At 43.5% G+C, this 14004-nt stretch overlaps 1 protein-coding gene across 2 annotated transcripts in view; it reads right to left on the bottom strand.

The window, feature by feature from the left end:
* The window catches only part of PAWR (pro-apoptotic WT1 regulator), a 79464-nt gene extending 75930 nt beyond the window's left edge, over positions 1 to 3534 (bottom strand). The window contains exons 1-2 of one of the 2 annotated variants that reach the window (XM_042469175.1): positions 3166 to 3534; positions 1978 to 2526 (exon numbers count right to left, since the gene is read on the bottom strand). In XM_042469175.1, coding sequence (XP_042325109.1) covers positions 1978 to 2490 — 513 coding nt within the window. In that variant the 5' untranslated portion in view covers positions 2491 to 2526; positions 3166 to 3534. Of the gene's footprint in view, positions 1 to 1977; positions 2562 to 3165 lie in introns of both variants that reach the window. The other variant, XM_042469174.1, reaches the window with a different exon arrangement.
* Between the last annotated feature and the right edge of the window lie 10470 nt (positions 3535 to 14004).

The following is a 14004-nucleotide window of genomic DNA, read 5'->3' as shown; positions in this document are numbered from 1 at the left end:
TTCCCTATATTCAAGTTGAGTCTCCCTTACCTGGAATTTGGAAATCTGAAATATTCCATATGGCCATCTGAGATAGTGACACTTTTTGTTTTCTGATAGTTCAGTGTACACAAACTTTGTTTCATGCACAAAATTATTTAAAAATATTGTGTATAAAATTACCTTCAGGCTGTGTGTATAAGGTGTATATGAAACAAATGTTTAGACATGTTCATACTTGGGTCCCATCTCCAAAATATCCCATTATGTACATGTGCCCTTGGTATCTGCTGAGGTTTGGTTCTAGGGCCCCTGTGGATATCAAAATCTGTGGATGCTCAAGTCCCATTTTAAAGACAAAGGGGAGATAAAATAGTGTCCCTTATATAAAATGGCAAAATCAAGGTTTGCTTTTTGGAATTTATGTGCATTTTGAATATTTTCAAGCTGTGGATGGTTGAATCTGTGAATAAAGAATCTGTAGATATGGAGGGCTGTACATCCAAAAAACTCCAAAATCCCAAACACTTCTGGTCCCAAGCATGTTGGATCAGGGAGACTCAATCTAGGTAAGTGAAGGACCATCATAATATCTTTTGAACTGTCATGACCTTCACACACACACACACACACACACTTCAGAAGAAGCCTGACTTGAGAGAAGCAACCCACAAATGACTTCCATGAAGCCACAGAAATCTTTCTACATGGTTTTAGCCTGCCTCTGCCACACACCACTGGCTCTTAAGCAGCACAGCATCCCTCATCCTGGAAGGGAGTGCTTTGTGGTTTTGCCACCTCAATCTCAGCTTCCTCTCCTCCTCGCAAGCAATTTGTAGGGAGAGCCAGTGTGGTTTTGGACCATGACTCTGGAGAGCAGTGCTTGAATGCCCTCTGCTTGGCCAGAGAAAGCCACTGGGTGACCAGACATACTTTGATAACTTACTCAAGAGCCTCATCCTTAAAGGAATTATTATAAGATGCATTTTATATTTTATATAAAAGCGCCTGTGTGGTGTAGTGGTTTGAGATCAAGGTTTGACTCCCCACTCAGCCACAGAAACTGTAATGGGTGACTTTGGGCAAGTCACACCTTCTCAGCCTCAGAGGATGATGGCAAGGGCATAACCCCTCTGTGAAGAAGCTGGCCAGGAAAACCCCAAGACAGGCTTGCCTTCAGGCTATGCGTAGAAGGTGTCCACAAAACATCCATGTATTGATGGTTGGACTTGAGGATATCTTATGTACAGTGTGACATAATGTTTGAATACTGGACTACAACTCTGAAGACTAGAACTCAATTCCCACTTGCCCATAAAACCACTGGGTGACCATGGCCAAGTCACACACTCTCAGCCTCAGTGGATGGCAATGGCAAAACTCCTCTGAACCAATTTCTTTTGCCAATCCCGCCCCCCCCCCCCCCCAGGATAGGTTTGCCTCAGGGTCACCATCAGCTGGAAATGACTTGAGGGCACATGGCACATAGACACTGTGAGCCCTTGGTGTCCCCTGGGCTTTGGTTCCAGGGCTTCGAAATGGAAAGGACTTGAAGGCACAGGAGAGAGAGACACATCCAGGGAACTCTTGGTGTCCTCTGGGCTTTGGTTCCAAGGAGTTCAAGTCAGAAAGGACTTGAAGGCACACCCCAGACACAGACAGTGAGCCCCTGATCTCTTCTGGGTTTCCTTCCAGGAATTCAAGACGGAAGGGGCTTGAAGGCACCCAACACAGAGAGAGTGAGGGACCCCCTGAGATGCCCTGGCGCTGGGTTCCAGGAGTTGGCGGAAAGGGCTTGGAGGCACCCCCCCCCCAAGAGAGGGAGGGAGGAGGAGCCCTTGGTGTCTCTGGGCTTGGCTTCCAAGTCAGAGACCACCTGAAGGAGGCACACAAGGCCCAAAGCTGCTGGATGTGGAAAACAAACCCAGCCCCCCCCCCCCAGAAGGCCCCTCTCCATCCCCTCCCCCCTTCCTCCCTCCCCTGCCCTCTTCTTCTTACCTCGGTGGCGGGGAGGTTGACCACCCCCGTGGAGCGCCTCTTCTCCCGGAGCTTCCTCTTCTCGATCTGGCCCTTGCCTTTGCGGGCGCTGGGGCCGGAGGAGCCCTTGCCCTTCGGGGAGACCCTCTCCTCCTCCGCCTCCTCCTTCTTCTCCTTCTCCTGGCCTTTGGCCCCCGGGCCCTCGGCGGGGCTGGCTCTTGCTCCGACGGGGGGCGAGGGGCACTCAGCAGCAGCAGCAGCAGCAGCAGCAGGGGGCTCCTTGGGGGCGCTTCGAGCCGAAGAGGGCGCGCAGTTGGGGCTCCGCTCTGGGCTGCTGGCCGTGGAGGGGCCGGTGGGCGAGGAGGAGGAGGAGGAGGAAGGGGGCCCCGGGGCCTTGGGCTCCCCCGCCGTCGGCGGCGCCTGCTTGGCCCGCATCTTCTCCCGCTTGGCTTTCCATTCTTCCAAGAAGTCGGTGGTGGAAGTGGAGGAGGTGGAGGTGGCCCCGCTGCTGCCCCGGTAGCCCCCGGTGGCCATCTTCCCAGGCCAGGCACCGGCCCTCTGGACTGGCTCCCAGGAGCAGGAGGAGGAGGAGGCAGGCAGCGTCCCTGAGGAAGAGGGAGACAAAAGGAGACAGTCAGCAGCAGCAGGGAGAGGGCTACTGGCCCCCTTCTGCCCCGCTTCAGGGCTCCCTCGGGGGCATGGCCTTTCTCTTTAGGGCGAGCAGAGGGGTTTCCGAAGGGCCCCCATTGGGAGCAGGTCTTTCCAGTCCTAGGACTCCTTGGAGTCAAGGCCAGCAGCGCGCCTTCTTTTCCCATTTGGGGAAGAAACTACACTTGTTCGCTTTCAGTCGGCAGAGAGAGAGACCTTGTCGCCAGAAAGGAAGGAAGGGGCGGCAGGAGGGACCAGATGTGGAGGGAGCTTTTCTGCTCCCAGCCTCTTCCTTCCAGTCTCCGAAGGGGCCACAAAGACCCCCTGGACCTCCTTGAACCCGGGGTTTGGGTTGTTTTCCACCCAGGGACCCCAGTCCTACCCCCCAAAACCCAGAAGGCCTCTGTCCAAGTCACACTCTCTCAGCCCTAGAGGAAAGCCACAGCCAACCCCCCTCTGGAGGAGAAACCTGCCCGATATAGAAAATCCTCTACATCGCCATTAAAGTTAGGAAGGGCTAGAAGAAAGAAGACAAGAAGAAGAAGAAGAAGAAGACCAAACCTGCACAAAGGAGGAGAAGGAAGCTGCCGAGCGCCCTAGCGATGGATGCTGCTCTCTGTAGTGGATGCTCTTCTCCGGCTGCGGATGCAAAGTCTGGGAAAAGTTGGGGTTTTGGTGCAAAGGATCCGGAGAGCGCCAGAAAGTGGGTGCTGCTTCTTCCTCCTCCTCCTCCTCCTCCTCGGGCTGGATGGAGGCCCTCTGCTGCTGCTTCTTCCCAGGGAGGCTCCCGGTGGAGGTGGAGGTGCTGCTGCTGCTGCTCCAGGTGCGCCAGTCCCGGAAGAATTCCCCCGAGGAGGAGCCGAGGAAGAGCGGAAATGGCCGAGGAGGAGGAGGAGGAGGAAGCCCTGGCAAGGGACAGGGAGGAGCCTGCCTCTGCCCTCCTGCCTGAGAGCAAGCCCTTCTCTATGCCAGGGGCATCCCTAGGGTTGGGCTCCCCCTCCCTCCCTCCAGCCCCCGTTGGCCTGATGCCGAGAGTGCGGGGGGAGTCCCCTTCCTTGGAGGTCTTTCACCAGAGCCTGGAGGGCCATCTCTTGGGGATGCCTTGCTTGAGAGTTCCTGCATGGCATGGCCCTTGGGGTCTCTTCCAACTCTACCATTCTGTGGGCTTTATCACACAGGAGGGATTTCTCTGAATTTCGAATGAAAAGAAAGTGGGGCCAGAGTGCATTTACCTTGCCCTTTCTTCAGCAGTAAAAATGTTGTTGTTGTTGTTGTGTGCCTTCAAGTCATTTCCAACTTATGGCCACCCTAAGGGACAATACATAAACTTCCCCTTCAAAGTAGTCACCTCACTCTGTCACTGTTGCAAGTAAATTCAGTACTTTTAATGTTGCTTTTTATGTAGTCACCAAAATGCCAGTGATGTTGTCAATTGCAGTAGGTCTGGCGGCCAGTTTTCTGTACCGAGACCTTCCAGAGGCTTCACAGACTCCCAAAAGACACCCCCCCCCCCAACAAATCAGAAGTGGCTGGGAAGCTATTTCTGATTTGGAAAAAAGAGCATGTTTGGCATTAAACTACAAGAGGGAGGGAGATAGAGCCTATTTCACAGGTAACTTGCTGCTCCTGGAGATTTCCAGGATAGACAATTCATAGTGTATTGAGGGGTGGGAGGTGAAGATAAAAGAGGGCACTCGAGATGGACCGAGAGCCACAAAAACAGCCTTGGGTCTGTGTGCAGCCCAAGAGCAATGCTTAGCTAACCTGTTGATCTCTGCACATAAGAAAGATAACAGCAAGCATGGATAATAGAAAAGCTTGCAGCAGTGTAAGAAAACTCTTTTAAACCTTTGGAGCAGAACGCCCACAAACAAAAGTGTAACAAGTTCTGAGCATGTTTCTCAGCTGTAGTATTCTAGTTGAATCTACAGTGGAGTGGCAGATGAAATAGTGGTTTTGAACCAAGTGGCTGGAACCCTAAAGAAGAGCATTCCGTACTGCGTACTGCAACTTTTTCTTCCAGGAACCACTTGTTCACAGTAATTGACTGAACTTGAATGTACAGTCAGCCCTTCTTATACACGGATTTTTTTATACATGGATTCAAGCATCCACAGTTTGAAAATGTTCAAAAAAGTATACATTTCAAATATCAAACCTTGATTTTCCATTTTTTTATAAGGGACACCATTTTGCTATGTCATTATATTAATAATAATAATAATAATAATAATAATAATAATAATAATAATAATGAGACTTGAGCATCCATGGTTTTTGTTATCCACAGGAGATCTTGGAACCAAACACCACATATAACAAGGGTCCATTGTCATCAAGTTATTGTTATTCTACAGAGTATTGCTTTTTCTACAGTGCCCCTCATTTTGTTTTAAATTAAGAAATCTTGTTTGTTAAAAGCATTGCAACTTAATATAAAGAGAGCAAGTATTTGATGGTATCGATTGAGGTACAGTGAACTTCAAGACCAAGACTGTGAAGATGCAGGGTCACATCGCTACTGTACTTTGACATTCATGGGGCCTAATGTATCTCACAGGTTTACTGTGGGAGGGGGAAATCATATAAATGACCATGAGATCCCTGGGAAGAAAAGTGGAATAAAAATAGAATGAATTATACTTTCTGCTTGATCTTCTATTAAAATTATATTAGCAAAGCATCTGAGGATAGAAGTAATGCAGACGCATCCTATGCCCAGCCCCTCACTTCTGCCTATGGATGAGATTCATTTCAGAAAAACAGCCAGACAGCTGTTCATCACATATAATTGGGATTCCAGTACCTGGCATTTTTTTGAAACGGAGCCAAGGGGAAAGAACACAAAGCATTTTGGTTTTACTGTTTTTTCTTCAGAGACCTGTCCTCACATGAATATGAGTGGGTGAATGATGTATGCTTGATCTCTGTGACCAGGTCTTTTTCCTTTATAATAGGAATAAGTAATCTTTTTATTGAAAAAGACCACATTCCCTGGGGAATGCATGCCAAAAATGAGCAGGGCTGAAGCCTGTAACAGAAAGATGTAGAAGCAAAGGTCCGCAAAACCCATCTTTCTCCTTCCCCTCAGTGCTCTTCCCTACCCTCCTTTTCCTGTTCTCCTTACCTGTGGACTGCTGGGGATGGGATAGGCTGCTTTTGGAGAAGTCTCCTGAACTGTTCAGTTGGAGAGTTTTGGGAATTATCAGCTTCAACTGTTGAGGCACAGGGCCACAGGATGCCCTCTCCAGTTTATAATGATAAAAAGACAATGCGTTCTGTGAGAAACATAGCCCCAAAACTGTGAAGCTTGGCAGATACGCTAAGAGGAAGCAGGAGGGAGGGATGTACACCTGAGGGTGTGACTGATTTTAAAAACACAGTTTAAGAAAAACACAGTTTAATGTATCCGTATGTTTGGACCCTATTATACTGGTTTTAGTCACCAGTATGTCGTTTTGCATTGAGGGTGGGGAAAGAGGTCTGTGGGACAGAATGTGTGGTGTAGTGGTTTGAGCCCTGCTCAGCCATGGAAACCCACTGCTGCTGACCTTGGGTAAGTCACACCCTCTCAGCCTCAGAGGAATCAGAATTATAGAATTGGAAGAGACCACAAGGACCATCCAATCTAACCCCTGGCCATGCAGGAATACATAAAGCATTCCTGACAAATGGCCATCCAGTCTCTGGTTAAAAACTCCACCCCATTCCAAGGCAGCATATTTCACTGTCAGCTAGCTCTTACCATCAGGAAGTTCTTATATTTAGGTGGAATCTCTTTCTCTGTACAGTAGTTTGAATTCATTGCTCCCTGTCCTAGTCTCTGGGACCAGGCCATCTTCCTAAGCATTTGATGAGGATGTGATAAGTGGGCTTTCTCAATAGTTGCCCCCAGTTTCTAGAATTCTCTTCCAAAGGAGGCTAGACTGCCACCTTCTCTGTTGTGAGAAAAGGAGAATATAAGTAGTGATGCTTACCTAGGCATAGCTAAGATAATATGCAAAAATGTGTTCATTAAAATATCAAAATTAATAGTGAATGGTGTGATTCATTCAAAGTGCAGCAACTCTGAAGCACAGACATGCATGCAGATGCGCAGAGAGCTTTGTCATTTGAAATGGAGTTAGCATGCTTTGTACCTGAAGGAGTTTATTTGCACATGTATTCCCTTGTGAGTGTTGAAATTAATGACTGGGGTGGTACTGTCTACACTGACATTAATTTTTTTATCAGACAGATGTCTCATTTTAATAGCTTCATGGGGTTGTGAAGGAGCATTGTTTCATTTTAATAACAAGGATCTCGACAACAAAGGAACTATAAGTTAACCAGAGGTTATCATGTAAGGAAAATAATTATCAGTCTGAAGATGTAGTTATCAAACTAGCTAAAGAGGAAGAATCCGACTGGACATTTTTATGTTCTCTGGTGAGGACCCTTATGGCCACTGTTTAAGCAAATAAGATGAAAAAATAAGTACAATAGTGAGGTACTATGCTACTGTTATAACTAAAGACAGATTTATGATTAGCCAGTGGATTCTGCAAGCAGTTCAGTGTTTACTTACTGAAACTTCTTGAGTGATTTTGCAGGGATCACATTGGCACAATCACATAACACTTAGATGGGATCTTCTTCAAAACTAGTTATTGTGTTCCCACCGCTGCAATTAGAATGGATTGATTTAAGTAGCAAGAATACATTTCCACATTGTGTAATTAATAAAATTCCTGAGCAAGCATGCATACCAGTGGGTTGCTATAACAATTAAAACATATTGGTTTTGCTACTAAACAGAGGCTTTATACAACTGAAGAGAATAATCCCAAAGCTTTAGACCTATAATCCACATACCTTTTGCAGTGCAGCACTGTCTACTTAGTGACAGCAAAGACAATTGTAAAATTATCACATTACTGCTTGGATCTATCTGTACTCGTGCAAGAACACAAAGTTAGATTGTTTAGTTGATAATTAAATGCCCAGAAATTTATAGGAATAGGTGGTACTGGACATAAGTGTTTACATATGATCTAGAAAATAAGGACACAATCCTGCCTACATTCACAATCTTAATCCTCACTGCTATTTACCGGAGAGTAAAATACAGGCCTAATATTTTCTCTTTGAAGTTAACAAGTCTTAAAATTACTTAACTGTGTCCTAAGAGTGGCCGAAGTATGAATGCTGTTTAGTTGACAGTTATAAATATTCATAATTGACTACAACCTCAACTGGATGCGCTACTGTTAATGGAAAAGTGGGATCCCAGGAAACTGAAAGGAGAGCAATTCCCTGACTGCAGCCACTATTCCAGACACCTCTCAGGCTATCTTTAAGGAGCTGGGGTTGAGACAGTTTTGGGGCAGTGCAGGGGGTTGCAGAGGTAACGAAGGATGAAAGTTCCCCCCTACATAAGGTTGGATTTAGCCCATTGTGTCCTATTTTAAATGCAACCTTAAAAGTCAATGTTTCGCCTCCCTATCTTGTTTTTTACATAGGAAAGTAGTACTGTATCTAGTCTTTCACTGTAGTCTCTGAAAGAGCTGCATAGATTCAAGTTTAAAAGATCAAGTACAGACTTCAAAATGTGGGATTGAATTAAGCAGATCGCATTATAAATATTTCCCACTCCCATTTTAAAATCATGTCTAATGTCATTGTTTTAAATTCAAACTATTTTAAAATTTTTTACTTTAACCTGGTTGAAATACACTTCACCCCAAAGTAAAGGTAATGAAACACATTCTAGGAAGGTAGCAAAAGTTTAATATTTTTAAACTTGTGTTTAAAATTGCAGTCTTCTGTACGCTTATTTAGGATTAAGACAGTTCAGCTGCGTTTTCTTCTCAATAATCAGGCATGTGATCAGTTTGGGTGATTTGTTTGTTGCTTTTGAAATGTAGCTCCATCTATCATTGTTGGTAGATGTTTCCCAACGTTTGAGAAGTTATATTTTAAATACCAAAAATGCTCAGTGACCCCCATGGTCTGTTACTGATTAACTCCAGTTATGCTGTGGTGGAGCTGGTGAAGGCCCAATCCAAAAAAATGCTGATTTAAGATTTTAGCATCTTAATAGTAGTATCTCTCATTGGGAACTTTCCAGGGTTAAAGTCCTAAATAAGTGTTATGTATCATTTTGCATGTTTTCTTCATCCACATCTTGGAATAGACTAGGGGTTTTTTTTTAGTTTTTTTTTTTTTAAAAAACAGGACTGTTTATTTTATATCTTCTAATATTTAAACAGAAGGGGTTATTATTTTTTCAACATTTCCTGTTAGCTTACGGCAGTTTCACACGACATGTTTCCTGCAGAGAGAGCATCTTTGTGTAGAAAAAAAGAACAATATCTGAAATGTACTTGCCTTCCCTGATGGCATGGGTTTGAAAGTCTTAAATCACACATGATGCAATTATAGCAAAATACACATATATTTTCAAACAGGTTGATGAACACAGTTCCATTTCTACCAGGGCAAGGTTCATCACCCCAAAATATCAACAGTTCTTTATATAAGAAAAATGCTGCATATGAATTCCTAGATTTACATTGAAATACTCCCCCTCCCCCCAAAATGTTTTTAAACATTAATGGCTGTTCTATCAAAATGGCAGCCCATCTGCGATTTTGCAAGGGTTCAGATACATACCATATATATTCGACTATAAGTTGATGTTGTGTATAAGTTGAAGTCAGGTTTTAGGGCCAATATTAGGGATTTTGATATGACTTGTGGATAAATTGAAGATATTCCTTCCTCTCCCTGCAGCACGGCTGTCCCTTTGGAGGACACTCAAAGGACAGCTGGGCTAAGGAAGTAAGCAACCATTTCCATCCCAAGCCTTTCCTCAGCCCAGCTATTCCTTCGGAGGACATCCGGAGGACATCCAGGCTGAGGAAGGAGGGGACACAAACATTTCCCTCCCAAGGCCTTCCTCAGCCTGGCTGTCCATTCGGGAGACAGCCAAGCTGTGGAAGACGCTCAAGGGGCAAGCCTTATGACCATATTGCCTCGTGTATATGTTGACCCAGGTTTTTTGGGTCACTTTTGGGGCATACATTTCTTGGCTTATAGTCGAGTATATACAGTAGATTCATAATAAACCATGCAACACACTCAGGGATTTCTATGATTAATGCATATGGCAGAGTTTACGTAGGAATATTGTAGAAAACTTTATGCAGTATGGTACCAGCAGAGTTCAGGGACTACAATCACAGATTTTTTTCCAAACTGCAAAAAGAAAGGAAATGCTTTTCCAGGAGAAATTATAAATTCCCACACCTATGGCTGAACTCTGACCTTGCATATGAAAATCCCTTTGGCCAGAATCTTCTTGTTGCATTAAACACTTCAACTTTGTCCAAAGTTGCCCAGCATTGGCAAGGAAAGCCAGACAAAATCTGATTCCAAGCAGCCTGCTTCTCCTTTGTCTTACTGCTGTGCCCACCGTCTTTTTCTTTCTTCATCCACTGCTGCTTATGTTGGCATATTTATGGCAATGTAATACAACAACAGGACTTCAGCCAGAATGTATAATTTCTCCTGGAAAAGCATTTCCTTTCTTTTTGCAGTTTGGAAAGAATCTGTGATTCTAGTCCCTTAACTCTGCTGGTTAAAATTGGTCTCCTCCCACTAATAAAGTACAACACTCGTACTTATTTGGAAGTAAACTCCACTGCCAGAGTAGAATTTACTCTTAACATAGGTCCAAAACACACTGCAGAAATAATCCAGTTCAAGACTGCTTTAATTGCCCTCGCTCAATACTAGGGAATCATGGGAATTTTACGTTATTGTGGCACCAGAGCTCTCTGACAGAGGTGGCTAAATGTCTCACAAAACAAACTCCAACATCCAGCATCCTATCTATGGTCCAAATCATACTGTAGAAATAATCCAGTTTGAGACCGCTTTAACTGCCCTGGCTCGGTGCTAGGAAATTCTGGGAACTGTAGTTCTCTGATCTACCTATTAAACAGATTAAAGGCTGTAGCACTGTAATTAATAGAGGTAATTAAAATCAGCTGAACAGGTTACTTATTGTAGCGTGAAAACTCAGATTAAAACTTTGTGTAAAAAGTAATAATTATTACCTGCATGCTGCATTTTTATTCTCCTGCTTCCAGGAAGCCCAAGGCAGCATGTGAGATCCTTCCTCACTTTGTTATGACAACAGTCCTTTGACTTCAACAGGATTAAGGGAGCATTTGTCTCAAGGTGAGATTCATGGCTGACAGGGCAAAGGAAAGTAAATGAGATGAAATAAATGTGGATTTGTAAAATTCAGCTTTGGAGGAGAGGTTTGTCTGGACAGCTTTACTATAGTCCTTATAGAATATCTAGGACAATTTATGGTGAAATAAAGAGAAAGCACCATTTTAGGAATGATCTTTCCCTTTTGATCTGTATCTGAGTGAAGGGAAGCCTGGATACTGTAAACTTCATGAAGCTAGTGTAATTACGTGTTTTGATGGTACATAAATGGAACATATTAGTGTATATCACAAGGTGAAGAAAATACTGTTTTAATTTGTTAATTGGTACAGGCATAAAGTGCAAAATACCTTGTTCTTTGAATCATTCAGACAGTATGGCCCCAAAAGATCAATTTTCCAATTTCACTTCCATGAGAAAACTGTGCAAAATAGAAACAAGTATCTTGCACAAATATCATGTTCTTTGTTTTTAGAAGTCAGTGATTTCTTGCCTTTATCTATACATTTCTTCAAATGGGGACCCAGAATTTAATAGACAGGTCTCTGGGTGTGTGTGCTAAATGTCTAATCTGTGCATTCAGGATGCAAAATGAACCCAAGCATTACTTCATATTTCATTATACTGCTGTGTCTTTTGCATAGGAAACTTTTTGTTTAAGAGATGTCATTCTTGCATTAAATGTTTTTATTACAATGTTGTTGTGTGCCTTCAAGTTGTTTCTGGGTTATGGCAACTCTAAAGAGAATCTATCATGGTTTGTTTATTGGACAAGATTTGTTCAGAGGAGGTTTGCCACTGCTTTCCCCTGGGGCTGAGAGTGTGCAACTTGCCCAATGCCATCTAGTGGGTTTCATGGCTGAGCTGCGAATCAAACCCTGGTCTCCAGAATCATAGTCCAACAGTAAAACCACTACAATAGGTAATACGTATTTTGGACATAATATGAGACAACATGACTCACTGGAAAAGATGACAGTGCTTAGTAAAATGGGAGAAAGGAGGACAAGAGGGGAACCCACTATAGGTGAATTGATTCAATCAAGGAATCTACGGCCTTGAGTTTGAAAGACCTGAGCAAGGTAGTTGATGGCCAGGAATCTTGGAGGTCTTTCAACCATAGGGTTGCCATAAGCTGAAGATGACAACAACAACACCTTTTTTTGCAGGGGCGGGAGGACTCAGACAGCTCTCTGATTTCTAAGACCTAAGGAATGTTAAAGGTATTGATTCTTACAGGTTCCCGGAGCTGAAGGATTAAGGTAGTGTGCCATGAGGTTAAAAATACTTCTTGTTCAAACAACGTATATATATTTAGGAAGGTTTGAATGGGATGAAAAGAAAGAGAATGCAAATCTTCCCCAAAAGCATTAATGGCATACACCTTGCTTGGGAGGGTTGGGGGTTAAGACTGCTAGAACTATATAAAAAACCCTATTAGTCTGCCACAAGAGACATTGGAATGTGGTCACAGTTTGAAGAGCAGAAATTCCTCAGAACAAAGCAAAGGAGAGGTGGATTGTACACTTTTTTAACTAGCTGCTACTCTAGAGTCCTTTTAGGGCAGAAAAGTGTATAATAAGTGCAGTTGTGTGAAGCTGCAAGTACATTATTATAAGTGCTCTTCTAATGAGGAAAAAGCATATCATTTGCATTATAAGATGTTAATGTTTACTATTACTTCCTGTGCCTCCAGGAATTCTGCAGGCCAAAGGAAATAGCCCTCCTGTGATTTCTCTATAATAACCGTTAAGCAATGGCATTGACCATGTAGTTCTATGCAGTCATTTACAGCTCCTTCTCAAAAGCAGTTAATTTATTAGAAATCATATTGTCTGGGATATTGTCAATGGGATTTTGAAGACATAACTGTACAACCACCGTTTATAGTCATTTTGTTGAGGGGGCATTTTACTAGCACAGCCTGTGTGCATTTAGTCTGAAGCCTGTCTGTCTGTCTTTAAAAAGGTAACTGGCTTGTTGTTTTGTATACCTTCACTAATTTCCAACATCTAGCAACCCTAAGGTTAACCTGTCACATTTTTTTCCTAGGGCTGAGTTATGTGACTTGTCTAAGGTCACCCAGTCAGTTTCCATGGCTGAGTGAGTAACTTGAACTGTGATCTCTAGAGTCATAGTCTAATGTTCAGACCACTAGATCATGCTGGCTTTCACAAACTGCACTATACACATCCAAAACAAAGAACAGGCTATTCCTAGGCTAAGAGTACATAGCTTTAAATATACAAGTAGGTAGGGATGTGTAGGTATGTGTAGGAGGAAATAGCTTAAAGGCACCAGATATTGTCTTATCTTAGAAGCTAAGCAGAGTCAGCCCTGGTTAGTATTTGGATGAGTGACCACCAATGAATGCTCGGTGCTGTAGGCTGTATTTCAGAGGAAGGAGCTGGCATAACAACTTCCAAGTGTTCCTTGTTTAAGAAAACCCTATGAAATTCATGGGGTCGTCATAAATCAACAGGTTACTTGAAGGCATGTGTGTGCACACGTGTGCGCGTGCACACACACACACAAGGTCCCACTGCCTACACTCTTCCCAAGCTAGCTTGTGCCTGATGTATTAGCAATGAAACAAAGAACTAAGGGCAAAACGTAACAAAATATGAAAACAAGAAGGGATAACACAATTATTAAATAGTGCATATTTGTTGGAACCATGTAACTTGAAAACTTAAAAGCACCACAATATCTTCTAGGGAAAAAAATAATTATTTCTGCATATAGCAATAGCAGCTTCATTTACACACCGCTTCATACCACACTGAGCAGTCTTTAAGTAGTTTACAATGTGTTAGCCAATTGCCCCCAACAAGCTGGGTACTCATTTTAGTGACCTTGGAAGGATGCTAGGCTGATTCGACCCTGAGCCCCTGGCTGGGACTGAACTCACAACCTTATGGTTTGTGAGTGAGTGGCTACAGTACTGTCACCAGGACTCCTACGTATAAAATTGTAGAAAGTATTCATTTCTAATCTAGTGGAGAATTATTATTCTCTTCTGCATTGTAGAACATAGACACCCTAATTGCTTTTATTGACCTCTCCATCAGCATCTAATGGTCTTCCTTATTGCACAGTGCCAGGTTTCAATACAGTCCAACAAGTTGCCATTGGAACTGAACAGCTGTAGACTTTTAACATTTATCTTAAAGGCTG

The sequence above is a fragment of the Sceloporus undulatus genome, chromosome 5 (assembly GCF_019175285.1).
Source record: "Sceloporus undulatus isolate JIND9_A2432 ecotype Alabama chromosome 5, SceUnd_v1.1, whole genome shotgun sequence".
NCBI classification, from domain to species: Eukaryota; Metazoa; Chordata; class Lepidosauria; order Squamata; family Phrynosomatidae; genus Sceloporus; species Sceloporus undulatus.
Note: the sequence above shows the minus strand (reverse complement) of the source record. Positions and strands in the feature narration are given on the sequence as shown.